At 34.5% G+C, this 20930-nt stretch overlaps 1 protein-coding gene across 1 annotated transcript; it reads left to right on the forward strand.

Annotated features, from left to right (window-relative positions):
• The first annotated feature begins 413 nt into the window (after positions 1 to 413).
• LOC143226550 (protein c-Fos-like) lies at positions 414 to 20880 on the forward strand. The gene is made up of 3 exons (XM_076457661.1): positions 414 to 1277; positions 14862 to 14969; positions 19314 to 20880. The coding sequence occupies exons 1-3, from the start codon at positions 1032 to 1034 to the stop codon at positions 19764 to 19766; spliced, it is 807 nt and encodes a 268-aa protein (XP_076313776.1). The 5' UTR covers positions 414 to 1031; the 3' UTR covers positions 19767 to 20880.
• The last annotated feature ends 50 nt before the right edge of the window (positions 20881 to 20930 follow it).

Raw genomic sequence — 20930 nt, forward strand, 5'->3', positions numbered from 1 at the left:
TGCGTTAAAAAAGTAACGGTCAAATCCCAATATACGGTTAGAGTATCCCAAAAGTTGGCGATGGGCAATGCTGAGTAGTTGCCTTATCTCCTGTCTCTCGGTTGAAAATTAGAAATGGTGAGCACTTGTGTAGTGAGTATTCGAAACAAATTAAACCAAAACATTGTTTTAAAACAATAAACACACGCACACACGTGTATGATCATATTGTTACATTTATAAAACATTGTGGTCCCTTAGTTACGAATATGTGTTCAAGACTTTAATCTGTTAGGCTGTAAGCTTCGCTCATAAAAGTCGAGTACACAGATGACCATAGTAAAAAAAAACAAAAAAAACAGTTGCTTGGCGGTTTCCAGTGTTCGTTTCCTTGTAGTAATAATAATATTACTTCTGCCACAGGTCTTCAGTTACTTACGCAACCTTAAGGAACTATAGTCTAGCACAGGATGTGGTTGAGCTCGAGAATTTCATGTATAGGGAGTGACTCACGAGCTCGCGCGCGCGGGCGAGATGTGTCGTACCCAGTAAGTTGCCAAAGTGGTACCGTAAAGCTCGAAATCCAGAAGGTATCAGCTTTACAAGACTCACGGAAGCTTCTGCAACCCTCCGAATGTTTTTGGAAATATTCTAAAGGTCAAAACTTTCAGAATCGCTTGTTTAAAATACCGACGTTTTACCGATTATTTTGGCCACTGAAACGCTGAAGTGTTTTGGTACTTTAATATTATAAACACTCATACCGGCCTATTTATTCCGTTGTTGGATTTCGTTCGAGGATATAATCTATTGTGAATTACCTCATACAGCCCTCCCCCCCTCCTGCAACTGTACGTGTCAGTGTGAGTTAATATTGGTTGGTTGTAGATTAGAAACAAACTGAAATATCGAGTCTTTATTAAATAAAAAAAAGGAAGACGCTTCTTAGAGGGCAAACAGAATACAACGTTGCGTGAGGAACGTTACAATTAATAAATTATTGAGTCACTTTTTACAAAGCTGTTTCTTCACTTCGTTTCGTTCTGATAACTATGCAGTCTCGCCAGTATCAGCAGGAGTTTCTCCTTCCGTTGGTCAACGTTCCAGCATCTTACCATCCAATTTCCATGATCAAGCAGGAAGACGATTCCGAATGGATGACCTCTGGTCATAGCCAGTCCACCTGTAACAGCTTCTTATCGGAAGATTCACTGACCATGTCCCCGTTATCTGTAGTAACAAGTTTTTCAATCACGAAACCTCGTGGCACAGGGGGTAGGAAACCGACAAACGAAGAAGTAAGTTTATATGACAGACGGTTCATTGTCGTCGAATCTTAGTTGTTCATTAAAGCAATGAGCAGTATAATTGTTATTATTGTTTTAAAACCCCAATGATATTATTCTAACGTTAGGGTTACGTGTGAATGTCGTATCTTTCCAGGTAGACAATAGAACTCAGACTTTGGAAGGTATACTTGGAGTGAGCTGATAAGGTTATTTTAAGTAGAAGATGATTTAATTTAAGTATAATGTAATTTAAGCTATTTCGTAGGACATATCCTAGCTGTTTAGTATTTGTAGTTGCTAAGCTACTAAGACAATTTGACACCGACTCTGATTTGAACTATTGACCAAAGGGAAGGTAATTCATCAGCAGCACCCAGCACCCTACCACCCATACTAAGAGGTTGAACTGTTGCCCTTGTAATGCATTCACAGTTTAAAGTGCGAGTAGTATTTTGTATTGTTAAATAGATTCGAATTCGGCTCATCAGCTCCGAAATTCAAAGCTCCACCGCAGAGCCAACCTGTTACTTCTTAACTATCGTAAAGATGTTGTCATTATTTGCTTGTTTTTGTACTCGTCTAATTAATACTTATTTATACATTTAAACGTACCATTACCTCCTTCCTTGTCCGAGTGCTAACTATGGGTTAATGTACAGGACCGTAGAGAAAAGTTCCTCGGTGCGTGATCCGTGAACGCGAGTAAAATAATCACCTTCCCCGTTTATGGGACCGTGAGTGCGTCGTAAGGTGATGGTTAAATGCCACTATTCGGTTAGACAAGAGTTGAGCAATGTTTACTAGTTACTTACTAGTAAAGAAGTCTATCATTTCAAATTAGGGACGGCTGACGTAAGCCAGTCTCTTGTAGCTTTGCAAAAAATATAACAAACAAATAAATAAAAATTTCCACCCCTTTTCTTAATTCTGAATATTTATATTTTTTCATTGAACGTTCCTTTATATTTCACACAGGCTGAAGGGCTTAATCGGGACTTTCTTAAGTCTAGGAACAGCTTGCCCTAATTGTGATTGATATTGACCAATGGTATGACAAACCGGCCTTTACAGTGACTTTTTTTTCAGCTTTAATCAGAATAGATGGGGTTAACTGTCATCCTTATAACACAACCACATCTAAAAATATGGCGCATGTTCCTCAGGATTTCAGCGCAAACCTTAGACCTCACGATTCGCAGGCCGAAAGGTATGTTAACCAGTAGATTATGCCCACTTTCCAATTTCCAGAGTTTGACAGATATAATTTTCTGGTAATTACAAAATGCATTCAGTGATCAAAGTTTTAGTGACTGGTATGGGTATTAACACTTTTATTGATAAGGAAAGAATAACATTTCGACCTTCTTAGGTCATCTTCTGGTTAAGAAAGAGAGAGTTTGAATGTGACCATTGCCGGACACGTGTCTTAAGGACGAGATTATAAGTATAGGTATAAAGATATTCCCATTTATACTATCGTCCGTAAGACATGTGTCTAACAATGGTCACATTCAAACTCTCTTTGTTAACTGAAGATGATCTAGGAAGGTCAAAACGCTGTTCTCTCCTTATCAATAAAAGTGTTAATACCCACACCAGCCGTTCTGAGTTACATTTTTTATTTCAAGTGGGTTTCTCGTCATCAAGAAAGTTTTGGCGAATTTATTTTTTTTATTTGAATATTTTTATATAATTTGTAGACAGTGTCAAATTTTTATTATTTACATTAAACAAAATTCTCCGTTGGGACAGCGGTAAGTCTTCGGATTTACAACACTAAAATCAGGGGCTCGATTTCCCTCGCTGGACAAAGCAGATAGCCCGATGTGGCTTTGAACTAAGAAACACAAACAAACAAATATTAAATAAAAAAAACGTAACTGATCGCCTCAGTTTCCTCTCTTTTTACAGGTGTTTCACACCTCATAACCAACTCTTTTCTTGTTATCCAGCGGTTACGTACAGTCACCTGAAATACGTTCTTAAGAATTTTAAATCTTACATACTGCTAACCTAACTTGGGATTGTGTTGCAATATAATGTAATAAATACATATATCAACACGCGTCTCGCAGTGGAACAGCGTTATGTCCGCGGACTTACACTGCTAGAAACCGGATTTCGATATTCGTGGTGGGCAGAGCACAGATAGCTCATTGTGCAGCGTTGTGCTTAATTATAAACACGTAGACTAATTCCGATTTATAGTAAATTATTATTTTTTCTTTTACTATTTTATACAGCTTCCCTGGTGGGACGGCGACAAGACTTCGGATTACGACGCTAAAATCAGAGGTTCTATTCTTTTCTGTTGATACAACAGACCGATAGTTCGGTGTGGCTTTGCTGTGGCCCGACTTATACTCATTTCATATAAATATCTAGATATATGTGTTTATACCACATGTAAATATGTATAAGTAAACATAGTAGTTTTCTATTTAAAATGTACAGTTAAAGATTTTTTTTGCAGTGTGAAAGAATAATTCTTGTACCTGTGTGTGTTTTCATAACAAAGCCAGCTCAGCTTATCTGCTGTATCCACCGAGAGAAATCGAACCATGGATTTTAACTTTATAAATCATTAGAATTACCGCTGTCCCACCAAGTGATTTAAGCAACAAAAACTTGGTATGGATTCTCGTATATTTGAGATCTGGACTGTATTTGAATTTGTAATTAATATATTGTATATATATTTCCATAATATACGCTATAGCGGGTAAGGCGTGCGACTCGTTCGCGCCCGCGTCGCGCATAATACGTGGGGTGTATAACGGTCAATCCCACTATTCGTTGGTAAAAGAGTAGCCCAAGACTGGGTTTTGCTGCCTTCCCTCTAGTCTTACACTGCTAAATTTCACAGATAGCCCTTGAGTAGCTTTTAAATTCAAAACAAAACAAAACTACTGTTTTTGTTTTTCTTAACTTCAAAAGAGGTTAAATTTATGACTAATTATTAGCAATAACTGTTTTAAGAACTGTTAACGTGTTGTTATTTATTATTCATGATGCTGTGAGGTTGAATAAATACAAGTGGGTGTTTAAAGATAGTTCTACGCAATTATAAGCTAACGCATGGCAGACTCCTGTGGCTTAGCGACAAGATTGAATATTTATCTCTATAAAACTATGTTGCCGATATCCGTAGAGGGAAGAACACAGATCGCCTCTTGTGTATCCTGGTTGTTAACAATAAATCCGAAAAAAAACAACCAACAACAACAAAAAACACGAACGCATTACTGTCGTTTACGTTTTAATATATTCTCAACTATTTGTAGTTTTTTTTAAACAGTCAGACAACAGATAAATCACTTACAGACGTTTTATAGTTTTCCTGCAAAAACTTACACTGCTTTGTTAACATAGAAAAAATAATAGTTTTAATTATCCTTTATATTTTATTCACTAACATGAAAAGATAATTTCAGAAGTTGAATATACACCTAGTTTTTGTTTGTTTTTGTTAATTTCGCACAAAGCTACTCGAGAGCTATCTGCGCTGGTCGTCCCTAATTTAGTAGTGTAAGACTAGAGGGAAGGCAGCTAGTCATCACCACCCACCGCCAACTCTTGGGCTACTCTTTTACCAACGAATAGTGGGATTGACCGTCACTTTATAACGCCCCCACGGCTGGGAGGGCGAGCATGTTTGGCGCGACGGGATGCGAACCCGCGACCCTCAGATTACGAGTCGCACGCCTTAACACGCTTGGCCATACTGGGCCCATACACCTAGTTATAAATATATAGATCGTGTACCGGCAGTTCATTTAATAACCACATCTATACACAATGGGTTTCATGTAACGCTTGACCTTTTGAATAAATTCTATTGTCAACCTTCGCCGTTGAAAACCGTAAAAAAGTACTAAAACGTAATTCGTATTTCTGAGAATAATTAAGACGTTGAAAGATTCGTTGAAAGTGCAAAGTTTTAATAATGTTTTCAGTATTAGTGATAATTCTCTCAACGTGTTAAGTAGAACAACATTAAACAAGATTCTAGTCCTTTTACCAATTTATAGGACTTGTCACTTTTATTCCCGAAACCAGAGAAAATGCAAATGAAACGTAAGAATGACCTAAGACATGCATAAATTCAGTTTGACATTATTTTCGTTTTGACCCAGTTATTGACAGGTGCGAAATGAGAATTACATATAAAGGTACGTACAGGTAAAGAACTTATGAATGACGTAGATAAAACGGTCCACACATATTTTTTAAGAACCAAAGCCTAGGTGATAGGTGTCTCGTGTTTGCTTTGATCTGTCTTGACAATGACAGACGGTATATCGTGCCAGTTGTTAAATAATGTGCTCCTAAGGTGTTTTACTCGCATAAAGAAGAACGAATCATCAATAGCTGCGGCACTTGAATTTTTTTTAGGCACGATTAGAGTAAAATTATGTGTGAGACCTTTTTATTATATATATATTTTTGTGCGCCAGCGTTGCAAAACGTGGGGCGCGTCTATAACCACATTCAGTTGTATTACTCATCAAGATATCTACTAGCCTACCCTCAAATTGAAATTATTATAGGTAGGATTCGGGTAACTTCATGTGAGCTACCTTTGAGTGAAGTATTTGGTTCAGCCATTCGATCGATCAGCCGTGAATTGTACAGATAATTTTATTTCCACCTTAATGTACTGAGCTTATCCTTATTCAAACTAAATCATTTAAAATAACCTGCCCAACGAAAGAATACGTCACAAAGGCAGTGTATGAGAGTTTCTAGGCTTAAAACCAGACATGAAGAACTAAAAAAAAATGTAACCTAAAAGTTAATAAAATTAACATTAGAAAAAAGTGCTTATTATTAAGTTTTATGTAAGTTAACATAGAACTTATGTTTATAAATATTTTCTTAGTGATGGTTTTAAGCAATATTTCGCAATAAACTGATAAAAGTAGGTTTCGCAAGTCTATTTAGATTTGATTATAAAATATATGTTTCAAAAACACAGTTAGTTTTTCACGAGACTATGCCAATAGTAATTTTTGTCTGAATTTCTAGTTACTGGGTTTAGGCTTGTGACCTAATATTCCATATGGTATAAATATATGATAATTTAAATTGTACAAAAGTAGCTATAAGGTCCCATGAGTTTTTATACTTACATTCAAAATTTCAGTTCACTGTCACAAGTCGTTTTATATGATACTTTCGCATGTTAGTATACCAAAGATGCGAGAAATTTACAGCTGTTTTTTCTGTGAAAGTGATAGAATTATAAGTCGTGACGAGACCCTGCATTTATAAAAACCACCTGCTTATTGTGATATGTTAAATTGTTAGTGTATGAATCAATCTCCTTCCAATCAACTCTATTTATGCCTATTTTCGTGTCTTGGTTCAATGCCAAGTTACCATAAGATATTTTAGAGTTTCTAGTCTAAACATGCATCGAGAAAGGCAATAACACTATTTCCCTTTTTCATCTGTCTCCACCAGGACAGTTTGGTTTCTGTCAGTACTTTTAATCATTAAAGGACAGAGACCCGGTAGTTTGGCATCTTCTCTAGTTTTGGTGTAAATAAACATCTTCTCCGGTTGTGGTGTAACTAAACCGAACTACATTACACTGTGATAAGAGGTCCATGCTGCGCCTGCCAAAAATGCACTAACATTTTACTTGTCAAAAAAAGGAAATCGGTTCACTTTTCCTTTCGATCACGCCGTTCTATATTTACCATTTAGTTTTCTATTACACTAAATAGAAATAAGTATTTAAAATTCATATATATAAATCTTATATTGATGAAATGTTGTGTTACAATCAACGTTTCTTACATATATATTAATTTGAGGAAACCGTCAAATTATGAGTTTGTTTAAATACGTTTCAATACCAGCATGATCGCATTTATTAATTTGTATATTGTTGTCTTTGTCATACAAAGTTGTTTTGGAGCGGTCAGGCCATTGCCATATTGTCATTTCTAGGGAACGTCTGGGAGCATGTCCCCACCAGAAAATTTTAGAACTTTAATACTATAAAATTGTATATTCAGCCATTGTAACTACACATACTACATACATACGACGTAATGTGTTGAATTAAAATACGCAAGGATTAATACATAGGTTGTAGCTAAACACGCCCTGAAAATGTGGTCAGGTTATGGCCTAATTGGCCTTACCGATAACTATAGCCACAGTTGCATATTACAGTTTCCAGTATTAAAAAAAGAAATAAAAAAGGTGAAATTGTTCCGTTGAAATGTAGGAGTACAGGAGGATCTCTAACAGGAATTAGTGATTTCAATTGCAACATTGAAATCTTGTGTGACATTATGCTCTGAAGGATCCTGTAATAAGCAAAATTATGAATCCGCAAACAGCAAACAGAAAAGTGTTTAAAAAGTCAACGGAGTCCTTAGGAAACCTCATCGGTAATTGTAGAATCAAAAGAAACGGAATAAATAATTCGTTCCTGCTATATCAGGCAACAACTCTTCGGTTTGTTTCTTCAGTTTTATCAACAGTGATTTTTTTTTTAGTAAGTGTGTTTTTCCTCTATGCTAAAATATACAATACTTTTCGTCATGTAAATGCATATGCAAATAGTTTTAGTGAGAAAATAAAAATATGGCTCGAATTTTAGAGATATTTTGATAAATATATCAAAATATATATATATATATAAATATATAATTTATCATCATCGAAGTCTCGTTAGCCGAATTTGTATTTTTTCCCCATAGAGAGCCCAAAACGAGCGCTATATATAGTAAGACATCACGTTACAAACTCTAGTATGGAATGTGGCCCTAGGGCTAGAAGAGAGTATAAAAATGTTTTAACCGGCGCATTTAAAATAAAGTGTTCTCAAAATGTATCCTTTAAACAATCCTATTTTGAATAGTTATTTAAATAGATTATTTTTCTTTTAGAAAGTTTTCTTTTATTTTCCTAAGCTAAATAGCTCGCAGATAGGTTTGTAATTCAACATACATAGATACTAATCAACAGTTTGATCATTTAATGTTTAAAATCGTTCAACACCATTTGCCATTAAGTAATTAAAATTTTTAAATGCGTAAAATGTGTGTATGTATGTCAGACCAGGAGAAAGCTGATTCAAGAAATATGCCTTAGAGATGTAAGTAAAACAGCAGTATTAGTCCTATATGAAAAAGTTATTTAGCGTTTGTGTATGTGTGTGTAGTCACAATGTTTCTCTGTTACGTGTTTAGTTTGTTTTTAATTTCGCGCAAAGCTACACGAGGGCTATCTGCGCTAGCCGTCTCTAATTTAGCAGTGTACGACTAAAGAGAAGGCAACTAGCTAGTCATTATAACCTATCGCCAACTCTTGGGCTACTTTTTACCAACGAATAGTGGGATTTTGCACATTATAACTCCCTTACGGCTGGAAGGGCGAGCATGTTTGGTGTGACGGGGAGTCGAACCCGCGACTCCCACAGTTAGTCGAGCACCTTAACTACCTGGCAATGACAGACCTTTCTCTAACACAACAAAACACCAATTCGTTACTGCTCTCTATTCATTTCGGCCCTAAGTATTTTCACGTGTATTTCATCTAGTCTTCCTTTACAACCGAAACAAAGTAAATCGAGACTTTTATGTCCATCTTTTAACACCTCACCAACCTACAAAGTTGTAAAAATTTAATGGCATAAACGTTTGCATTAAGGAATTTCAACAATTGTTCTCTTTTTAGGATGTAATTAAGTGATATTAAATAATCATATAAATTATGAACTTAATTTAGTTTTTTGTTTTTTTTGTACGTGCTTAGAACACTGTACGTTCATGGTCTATTAATTAATGTCCATCTCCTACTTACAGTAATGTGTCTCAGAGGTTATAGTGTCGATCTGTGGATGTAGGGGTCGCTCGTTCATGCCCGTTTTCCGAAATAAATAAGACAATAATAATGAAATACAAATAAGTAAAGAAAACTTCGCGGTTCGCATTTAGTGGCTATGGGTATATTATATGGATGACTAACAAATCCTGTTATTCGATCAGAAATAAAGTTGGCAGAGGGCACTATTGACTAGCTGCCTTCCCTTTACAATATTGTTCTACTGTACTGAAATGTAAGAATTTCAATCTTACTGTGAGTATGATACATCTGTCTTTTACGATTAATTTACTAACACTAACATCGAAACTGTTTTGCAACTGATTATTTGTGTCTTGTAAAAAAAAATCACATTTTTACTAGGTATAAATGTGGGGAAAAATGTGATAAAAAGTAATTTCAGGTAACCATACATTTAAGTTTAGAAGGTTAAAATTAGCCTGGGAGTAATAAGGCCTGCAGCATTTCTTGTAGAGAGATGTAAAACTAATATTACATTAGATCTGTTTGTTTTAAGAAAAAGCCCAATTGTTCTATATTTGCACTCCGTAAACCATGGTGCATCGAACCACGGATCGTAGCACTGATAGCCCGTTCTTAGTATTGAGTACTTTGTATGCTTTGGAAATATTAAATATCAAACTAATAATTAAAACTAGTAGTTCAAATGATTAGTTTGATATTTAGTTGTATGATTTATATTTTATCTGTAAATACTCCAGAACCAGTTATTCAGTTTCAGATCAGGCTTTGTATTAATTAATACCTTATTTCCTCAGTAGTCTAACAAAATACTACAAACACCTTATAGTAACTGTGAAAATGGTAAAGTACATATAATGAAAATTTTATGACACAATTTTTATCATCTATAAGTTCGTGACTTAACCAATCTAGATTGGTAAGTAGCCTAGAATGTGGAACGTTCAACAGTTTTTAACATCTGCTAACAAATACTGTAGAACAGTGGTTCTCAACCTGTTTCACCCCATGCACCCTTTTCACCATTTATCAGAATGTCACTCCCCCTTTCCAAGATTGTCTGACTCAATAGGTGTATTCCAAATAATGTGCCTATGATATTGAAAATCTTTTATTTTTTTCCATATTTGTGCATATATATATATATATTTACTTGGATTATTTTTATAATTTAGAGTTACAAATTTAATAGCAATAGAAAATGTTGATGGATTTAAAACTTGAATACAAGTAGTTTTTTTTTATATTCGTAACTTATAATTTAACAGACTAAAGTTACTGAAACATACTTTAGTAAACAAAAGGTTCAGTAGAATACCAGGGTATTGTAATTCATTTTATTCTGATGAAGATCACAGTCAATGAGAAACCTGTGATTGTTTTTTCTTCACCAATTCTTGGATGCGTGGAGGAGTACTTGAAAGGACACAACGCAAGTTATTTTCAATCTCTAATCTACTTCGTTGCTTTGTTTTTATTTGAAATAGAGTTGAAAAGCCTGAGTCAGAAAGATACGTCGACACAAACGGAAGCAATGCATGGATAGCTCTTTCTGCCACTTTTGGATAGGAGTCGCACTCAAAGGCCAACGTATCTCTTGCTCCAGAATCAGTCTTCAGCTCCAGAAATTCATCTTGACAATCATCAGGAACTTTTTCAACTGACAATTTAAATGGATTTCGCACTAAATCCAACTCCTCATCACTGAGGTCAGGAAAATATTGGCTGAATTCATTTTCCAGTGCTGTAAAATGCTGCAAAATTTCCATTTTTGCAAACTCTGGAAGCACTTGCTCTTTACTACCAGTAACAAGAATTGATGACAGTTTCTTCAAACATTGCAACATTTTTTATCTTGATCTTTCTCTTTCAATTTCCCAGCTTGCTCATGAAAGCTTTCAAGGAATCCATGGATTTTATGATGTTTGTATTCCTTCCTTGTATCTGAAGGTTCAGTTTATTCAGCTGCTCAAAAATGTCAAACAAACAGGCAATGTGCATGATCCATTCCTCATCATCCAGCCAAGCAAAAAATTCCATCTTACCCTGAATTAAACAATAATAATTTGAGCTCATCTCTAAGTTCAAATACTCGTTCAATTGCATTTCCTCTTGAAAGTCATCGAAAATTTGTGTGGAAAAGAAACAAATGATGGCATGCATCCATGTCAGCACATAACTGCTTGAAAAGTCGTGAGTTGAGAGCTCCTTGTTTGATAAAATTCACAATTTGAACTGTTTGATCCAAAACATTTTCCAATAGAGCTGGAAGTGTTTTTGAGGCCAGTGCCTGATGAGGGATCATACAATGAATGCTTCTTACTTTTGGAGTTCGCATTTTCACACAAACTTGAAATCCAGATTTTGTCCCTAACATAGCTGGTGCTCCATCTGTACAACACCCACAGACATTATCTAACAAAAGATTTCCTGATTCAGAGAAAGATGAAACCTTTTTCAAAATATCTGAGGTCTTGATAGTTGTTTCAAGAGTAAAACAAAAAAGAAACTCCTCTTTAAATGAATCTGAGTGAATATACCTTGCAAATACCAGCAACTGAGAACACGATGCCACATCAGTTGATTCACCAAGTCGAATTGAAAATAAGCCAAATGCTGCAGACTTGATCTCCTGCACAACTCTATCCGTGATGTCAATGGCCATGTCGCTGATCCTCCTTTGAACAGTACTGTTTGATAGTAAAACTGCTGCAAGTTTTCCTACAATCTATTTCCCAAAACATTTTGTCCATTGCCCGTTATTTTCCATGTTTTAGTTGTTTAAAAGTAAAAGAAAGGAGCGTCGAACACGGAAAAGTCAGTAAATGATCCCATGGCCAGGTAGCTAGGGCGCTCAACTCCTAATCTGAGGGTCGCGAGTTCGAATTCCCGTCACACCAAACATGCTTGCCCTTTCAGCCGTGGGGGCGTTATAATGTTCAGTCAAATCCACTATTCGTTGATAAAATAATAGCCCAAGATTAGCGATAGGTTGTAATGACTAGCTAGTTGCCTTCCCTTTAGTCGTACACTGCTAAATTAGGTGTTGATGACTAGCTGCCTTCTCTCTCGTTTTATACTGCTAAATTATTGACGGCTAGCGCAGATAGCCCTAGTGTAGCTTTGCGCGAAGTTCAAAACTAAACCATATTCATCAAAAGAAAATTATAAAGAATTATGGGAAAAGAATTTGAAAACAAAAACCAAGGCTGGCCGCAAGAAGAAGAAAGATTTGTATTCGAAAGTAAAACCTACTTCTGTCTTGGCTATTCAGATGAAGCTCGTCCACTGAGCCCTTTGGTATAACGTTTTACAAAACTCATAACTCTGCGCAATTTTTTCCGTTCTCTTTCGCTGATTTTGGTTGAATCACAACCATGGTGATGATGTACAAACAATTTCTCTGAGCATAAAGTCAAACTAAAAGGAACTATGTTTTTATAGTTTAATGGAAAAATTGCCGTTTTGCTAAATCGTTAAACGTAAAGAAACCACAGTTAGCATTCAACGGTATTCCATGAGAAATCTTCACGGTTAAATATTTTTCTTTTTATGTCATAAAGTATATTTCAGTGAAATAATATTGGTATTGTTGTGTGCTCTGCGTAATGAATATTAATGTTTTAACATTAATCAGGAATATCAAGCTAACATTGGGTTTCGATACCCGTGATAGCCCAGTGTGTAGGCTTGTGCTTAATTTTAGACCAACAAACAAGAAGTCAAGGAACTTACTTTTATTAAACAGAAACGTCCGAAACAATATTCTACTGGTGAATATAAGTTAAGATTTTATGTCTGTTGAAAAACCTAAGACTATTGAAAGATAAATGCATTAATAGATAAAATATTTTCATAATACTTCTCCAGGTTTAATTAATGGATCAACAATTTGTATTTAAACAATTTTTTTATTATAAACATTTTCAATAAATATATTTTGTGTTTTAAACGTATTTATTTATTGTTGAAGTTTCAAGCGTGTGATATTAGTTTGGTTAATTTAAATTAAACCTGCACCCTCAAAGACAGGAACTGATTTGTAGAACAAAGAGCTCAAAGAATATATAGTTTATCAACGATAATCTTTCCTACTTCAAAATCAGTTCGTTTGTTAATATCAGCAGATTTAGTTAAATCTTTCCCTTGCACTTTAGAAGTGAAAGTTTAAATCTTTATGGGATTTCTTAGGCCTAAAATATAAATAACTAAAATAATATAATAAAAGATAAACAAATTTAGATTACAAAAATAAATTGCTTATTATAAACTATTATATTAAGTTACTTCATTGTATATAGGTTGTATTGTTTTGTTTTTGAATTTCGCGTAAAGCTACATGAAGGTTATCTGCGCTAGCCGTCTCTAATTTAGCAGTGTAAAACTAGAGGGAAGGCAGCTAGTCATCACCACCCACCGCCGACTCTTGGGCTACTCTTTTACCAACGAATAGTGGGATTGACATTATAACGCCCCACGGCTGAAAGGGCGAGAATGTTTGGTGTGACGGTGATTCGAACCCGCGACCCTCGGATTACGAGTCGAGGTTCCTTAACTAACCTACATATTCTCCCAGAGGAGATATACATCACATTACAGTGAATTACTGATATCAGGTTTTCTCAAAATACGAAACAGTAATAACAATCCCAAATATTCAGATGTAATTGGTATCTTAAAGATACTTATCTCAGCTTAATGACGTTTATTTTAGAACAGCATACGAAAAAAAAGTTGTTTTTTTTATAAATTTGTATCATTATTGTTCTTGTAAAAATGTAAGCCTGGCGTTGCCTTAGTGGTTAGTTTGTCGGGTCGTGTATCAAGGATTTGGGGTTCGAGATATGAAGTTTCAGCGATTTCCAAACTCTCAGCTTTGGGTGCGTTACAAAAGTGGCAGACAATTTCGTGTTTTTGTTTTAAAGAACCTGGCCCGAACACTAGGGGGAATCCGACCTGGCCGTTTAGTCTGCTTTGGCATGTAATGGTGTTCAGGGTGAAATTGCTTCCCATTGGCTCAGCGGTAACTTTGAAGGCTTATAATAATAAAACCTCACTTTGATAACTTTGGTTGACCCAGCACAAAAAGATAATCTTGTAGCTTTGTGCTTAACTACAAACAAATAACAACAAAATTGTTGAAAATTACGATTTTAATACTCGATTTAAAAAAAGTGTGAAATCTCACAATAAATAGAGAACATTTTTTTTACATTATCGCAATTAAATCACGAAGTTAACGAATGTTTTTATAACTGTAAACTATATTGGTAAGTTTTAAATTATCAGCATATTAATGTGTAAGAGGCTTCAATAACAAAAATAAAAATGTAAGCCTATAACTATTAAAGTTTTATTGCTATGATTTTTATAAAATTCTATGTAATAATTGTAGTTTGGTAATTAATTTTCCTTCGTATTATTTAGTGAAAAAACGTAACCCATCTTTTTTGGTTGTTTGTTTAGAGTATTATATACACTGAACTGCTTGAGCGATAGGGTTTTGCTTTCTTCCGATTACACTTCCGTCTGTATTTTAAGACGGAAGTGCGTCAATACGTCATCGTCTCACTTACGTAATGCATCCGATATGGCCTAAAATGGTTGGTCTGCTTTATTTCCTTTCTTTTGTGATGTAATTTTTTTCATATACTTAGCCTCAAAATATATACCTGCCACGCCTTATATGTTATATTTATTTCGAATAATGCAACCTTTTTTTAAAAAAAAATTAAAAATAATTTATTTTATTGTCCTTTACACCAGGTGTCGCCAGAAGAAGAAGAACGTAGGAAAATTCGCCGTGAAAGGAATAAGTTAGCTGCTGCCAGGTGCCGTAAACGAAGACTAGATCATACAAACAATCTTGTGAAGGTGAAAAAAAAAAAAATCTAAAGTTTTCGTATTCATAATTACGTCTTGATCAATATTGATTTGCACCTAAGTCTTCCATTGAAGTATTGGAAAACACGCGCAGCTTCTGAGACACATGTATAAATGTCTTAATTTAAAGAAAATATTGAAGTAATTTAAGGGGGGTAGTAATAAATTAAAAAAGCTGAAATTGATCTAAATTTTTAATAAATTAGTCACTAAAACAACTTTTTATAGAAGTTTTATTTTTGTTATTACACGAAACAAAACGAATTTATTACATATAAAAGCTGAAAAATAATGTGATCAATATGCTTAGATTTCTCAGGGAGTCCGGATCCCCTTTGGCCATGCCGCTGGTGTTGCTTTTTATATTATTTTACTAATTAATGTTTGAATTAGATCGCAGATGATATTTGAAAGATTACATATTACACATGCCTATTTTACCATTATAATTTGACGATAGTTTTAGGCCACATATTAAATTTGTAAAGAAGTACGAAAGAAAATATAGGAATAACCACCTTGAGAAAAAACGAAACAACGTTTTGTGTCATTAATATCCAAAGCAAAGCATACTGAACATAGTAGTTTTTAAATTTTGCGCAAAGCCACACGAGGGCTATCTGCGCTAGCCGTCCCTAACTCAGCAGTATAAGACGAGAGAGAAGGCAGCTAGTCATCACCACCCACCGCCAACTCGTGGGCTATTCTTTTACCAAGAAATAGTGGGATTGATCGTGCATTACAACGTCCCCATGGCTGAAAGAACGAGCATGTTTGGTGGACCGGGATTCGAACCCGCGACCCTCAGATTACTCGTCGAACGCCTTAACCCACCTGGCCGTAGTTTTTGGAATTTTCCAGTCAATCAATTAAAATTACAAAATTGAGAACTTTGAAATAAAATCTACACACTATATATAACAAGGCCCGGCATGGCCAGGTTCTTAAGACACTCAACTCGTATTCCGAGGATCGCGGGTTCTTATCTCCGCCACACCAAACATGCTCGCCCTTTCAGCCGTGGGGACGTTGTAATGCACAATCAATCCCACTATTTCTTGGTAAAAGAATAGCCCACGAGTTGGCGGTGGGTGGTGATGACTAGCTGCCTTCTCTCTCGTCTTATACTGCTGAGTTAGGGATGGCTAGCGCAGATAGCCCTCGTGTAGCTTTGCGCGAAATTAAAAACAAACAATATATAACAAATATTTTGTTCTTATTTGTAATTATGGCTTAGGAAATGCTATTTGGCATTTTCTAATTTGAGAATGAACTACTGACCCGAGAGAGAGGACAGTAAGTCAACTATGCTCTACAATCCATGTTAAAGAAACGAACATTCCCCTTATAATACACCCACAGTTTAATTAAAGTACTGGGGAATACTTAATGGTGTCGTATATATTCTAAACCTGTTCACTAGTTGCGAAATCCAGAGAAATCTATAATAGAGCCGAACCTTTCCTCTCCTGATATTGAAATACTTTTTTATCGTGTGCAAACCACACACACACATATATATATATATATATATATCAATATTGCAGCATAATTTTCAGTACTCTTCCTCTCTTTCTTTATTACTCTAACAGACAGTGGGGTCACCGAAAGGACGAAATTACATTTGAATTATGAAATTCTTTACATTTCCTTCCTTCATCAATTATGACTTACTTGTTATTATTCATATATATGTGGATGTGCACAAGCATAGTTAATTTTATTCTGAATTATTGTCCTTACTGAAAATATATAAACATTATAGTTGATTGTGCTACTGAAAGTATCTTTAGACACGAAAATACAATTTCTTGTTCAAAAATGTGCTCAAGTTCGACCACTTCACGTAAGATGGCGTTTTTCAAAAAAATAATATTTAGTAAATGAGGTTGTTTTTATTCTTCAGATCCTTAAAGAACGTTGCAGTAAACACGTATTAAACATCTAAATATATTTTTAAAAAATGTGATAATCTGAACATAACAACATACAGTTTTCATTCACATTTCACGAAATTAGTTATATTTCTGTGTAATATATACTTCGAAAGTTATAGTAGTCTATAGTCAGGTTAAATAATAGTAACTTTGTTCAAATTTTATATAACACAAGTAAAAAGTACTTAAACTAAATCGTTTCGTTTTGAGTTTACTTACCTATTAAGTATATTCTATTACAGTTTATATCTTTTACAGTGAATGAGATTTGTTTTTCGAAGCTGTATTAATAAAATCAAACAATTCCAGAGTTAATAAATATCCGAGTACAACTGTATATATATCTGATTTTTCTCCCCCTCCATATTCCTAAACTTATGCAAATATTCCATAGTTTTTATATCTATTCATCATTGGCTTGTTTTATTCAATCACAGATAAATACATAATATTAATACGAAGTGAAATGCACACACACGAGTAATACACTGTCAATACATTGTTGATGTAAGTACTAAAACGGTAAACCTGCGGATTTGAGACCGATTAGTTGGCTGGTTGTCTTAGAGTTAAACCATAATTGGCAATTTACTGTATCCACTGTGAGGAGTCGAACCGCGGATTTAAGCGTTGTAAGGCCTCAAACTTACCGCTGTTTCATCAGGAGACTCCACGAACAGACCCTTCGTACCTGCTCTAAATACAAATCTTTCTTACTTTAACAGCTATAAATCATAAGTTTAAATTAAATGTCTTATAAACGGCGAGAATTTTTTCTTTGATGCGAATCTAATCAGCCAAGGCTATTTCGTAACTGGTTCACAAAAATTTCAATGGGTTACACAAAGTTCATTTAACATGTTTAAATCAAGGTCTGTATTCTTGTGCTACGTTTGGCAAGCCTATTCAGAAATTAATGCCCATTGGTATAGTTACGTGTCATTTTGTTAGGACTAAAGATTTAAAAAAAGAAAAGAAAGACTTTATTTTAGGGTAATTTGAAGTACTGTTCTAATATGTTACATAATATACTTCCTGGGATAACTCTAGTACGAAATAATTTCATTATGTGCTAGCTTCTTAAAATAAACTACATTTCTTGACTTAAACAAATAAACATTTTAATGCATTTAAATAAATACACCCAGAAGAGCAACACAGAATGTATGAACCCTCCTGTGCTGTGAGGATAGTTACTAGCTCCCTAGTACACTCCTCCCCTTAAAAAACAAAACATCTCATTCAACATAAATGCCTTTTTTTACGTAGTTGATGCAAGTTTGCAAAAACGTTTTCTTCCGAGAAATGAATCTTACATTTTTTATATCTTAGGCGCTCTGATAAACTATAGTTACTCAGTTATAGAACTGTTTTTGAGTTCTGACTCTACATACCGTTTTAAATAAACCACCACAACTGTTTAACACACGTAACCGAAGATATATGTTCAACAGTTACAAGCCATAGTTTCATTAAACTGTAGAAACTCAGAAACTGATCAATCATTCTAATAATTTAGACATCTAATGTTTTATTTCTTAAGTACTTCAGGTTATTTTAAATGCTGTCCACTATAAAGCAGCATTCTACCCTTGTTATTCACGTAACTATTATTATTATATATTTTTAAACTGACTGGTTCTCAAAATTGATTTTCTGTCTTTCTCATTGCGACTCAGTTACCCAGCATTTCAATTCGGAATAAACATTCGCATTATGTTTTTACATAAACATAGAAAACTATATTAAAAAATATTTTACACAACATAATTCAGTCAGAAAACCATTTATCAAAGTTTATTCTAAAAATATAGTTTTTCAATTCAAAACCATCTGCCCAAGGAATATCACACAAAATTAGGTTCAAAACTCCTCAGTGGAAACATTTCTTGGTAACAATTTAAACCCCTCACCTTCACCCAGTGGCATATCTATGGACTTACCACACTTGAAACCACATTTCATTACCGGTGGTGGGCAAAACATAGTCCATTATGTAGCTTTGTGCTTAACTACAAACACATAATTTAAAAGATTTAAACAGATGTCATAGTTAAACTTTACATGTTTTGTTTTGTAATAACCACGTATAGTTTTGCCCGGTGGTGGGCAAAACATAGCCCATTATGTAGCTTTGTGCTTAACTACAAACACATAATTTAAGGGATTTAAAGAGATGTCACAGTTAAACTTTACATGTTTTGTTTTGTAATGACCACGTATAGTTGCTAGATGTTACCTAGATTTCTACATGAATGAGTAAAGCTGTTTTGAATTCAAAAACCCTGGTGAAAAACCTAATACTCTCTCCAGTTTAATCTGGAATCACTTTAATATAACTTGTACAAGTTTTTACTCTGCTTATTTGTATCTTACAGATTTTTCTTTGTATTTTTAGGAGACAGAATATCTGGAAACCAAGCGTTTGGCTTTACAAAATGAGCTTCAAATACTCAAGTCCCAGAAGGAGGAGCTTGACTTTCTATTGACAGCCCACAAAGCCACATGCAAGCTGCTCACCACACACAGAGCTGCTGAGAATCAGAAAGGGTTAGACAGTCTAGAATTAAGGAATGGGTCTAACCCTTCATATGGAGATGGAATCTCTATCAGATCAGAGCCAGTTTCTAGGCCAACATCTCTTCCAGTATCATCCACATATCTGTGCTCTTCAGGTTTTTCAACCATGGGGATGTTGAATATGGATTCTCTAATGGAAGGGGGAACTGGACTGACACCAGTATCTTCTGGAGCTACAGCCATGATTTCATGTTCAGGACAACAGAGGAACTCCGGTAGTGAATTGTCCAGTCCAGACAGTGTGAATCCTCCTAAACTGGTGTCTCTGTGACACAGTACCTACAGTTTTTCATTCTAGTGAGAAGAACTGATCTTTAAATTGCACATTTCTTTCTTATTTTTCAAAAACTTTGAAGCAGTTTAAAAGAAAATAGCCTCAATGACTTTTTTACTTTTCTCCATAACAAATTCTACAACAGATATTTCTTAAATATTGCTTATCCAAACCTAGGACTTTGAATGTGTTACAAACAGTTCTGTACTTGTGTTACAAGTTTTTTTCAGTCCCAAATATTCTTCTGCAACTGAAATTTTACTCTGCATAACTTTTCTATCTGTAGACCTTTTTATCCCAATTCCATACATTCAAATCTTCCAGAAGTTTCCTTATTGTACTTACTACTGCCCTTAGTAACTGACAAGTTATACATAACGTTCACAAATTTTTTTTATTGATACATTTTTTGTCTCTTCACGTTAAAAATAGGTCTCTGTGATAAGTTCTTAACATCCTGTTGGGGAATATCCAGTTACACCCATTTCTCAGTGAATCCTTTACGAAGATATTTGAGGTGCAACAATATATACTTCACACCTGTGGTTTTAATCATCAGACACATGCAGAGATGAAACTCAATTTGATAATCTTATTTTCATATTTGGCATTCAAAGCTATAAGTTTTGTGAAATACAAAAAGACAAAAAAATGAGTTGTAAATTTATAAGAAAATAAAACTAAACTATTTAACTTAATACGCCATAATCTATGTATTTTTCCTCTTCACTGTAGATGAAACTGGCTATCACCTAGTTTTAACCTTTGACCTTATATAATAAATATGTATGCAGGAAATACACCACACATTTTCAAAATTCAGGATAACAATGAAATGACAAAAGTGTAATAGATTTTATAAAATTCTATTTTATAATCCAAAATTGGGAGATGTTAATTAAATGTATTGCTTTCATACAACACTTGGACTACAGTTTCAAATGTTTAAAACAATCATGGTCAAGTGGAATAAACTTTTTCAAATTTTTATGCTAAAAGACTGTTCATGTCAGAGGTGTATGCAACATTTATTTATTTGTGACATTAACAATATGTTAACTTCTAAGCTTTATTGTTTGATGTCAATAAAATATTATTTGACTTCCAGAAATTTAGAACTACTAACTCAATTTTTGGGAGTTGCCCAAATTATTTTCCACA

This window comes from Tachypleus tridentatus, chromosome 9 (assembly GCF_004210375.1).
Source record: "Tachypleus tridentatus isolate NWPU-2018 chromosome 9, ASM421037v1, whole genome shotgun sequence".
Lineage (NCBI taxonomy): Eukaryota > Metazoa > Arthropoda > Merostomata > Xiphosura > Limulidae > Tachypleus > Tachypleus tridentatus.

Excerpts from the sequence above, each read along its gene's own strand:
- LOC143226550 (XM_076457661.1), top strand. The coding sequence starts at position 1,032 with ATGCAGTCTCGCCAGTATCAGCAGGAGTTTCTCCTTCCGTTGGTCAAC. Across the intron at positions 1,278-14,861 it reads GGAAACCGACAAACGAAGAA|GTGTCGCCAGAAGAAGAAGA; the intron begins GTAAGTTTATAT and ends CCTTTACACCAG. Across the intron at positions 14,970-19,313 it reads ATACAAACAATCTTGTGAAG|GAGACAGAATATCTGGAAAC; the intron begins GTGAAAAAAAAA and ends TTGTATTTTTAG.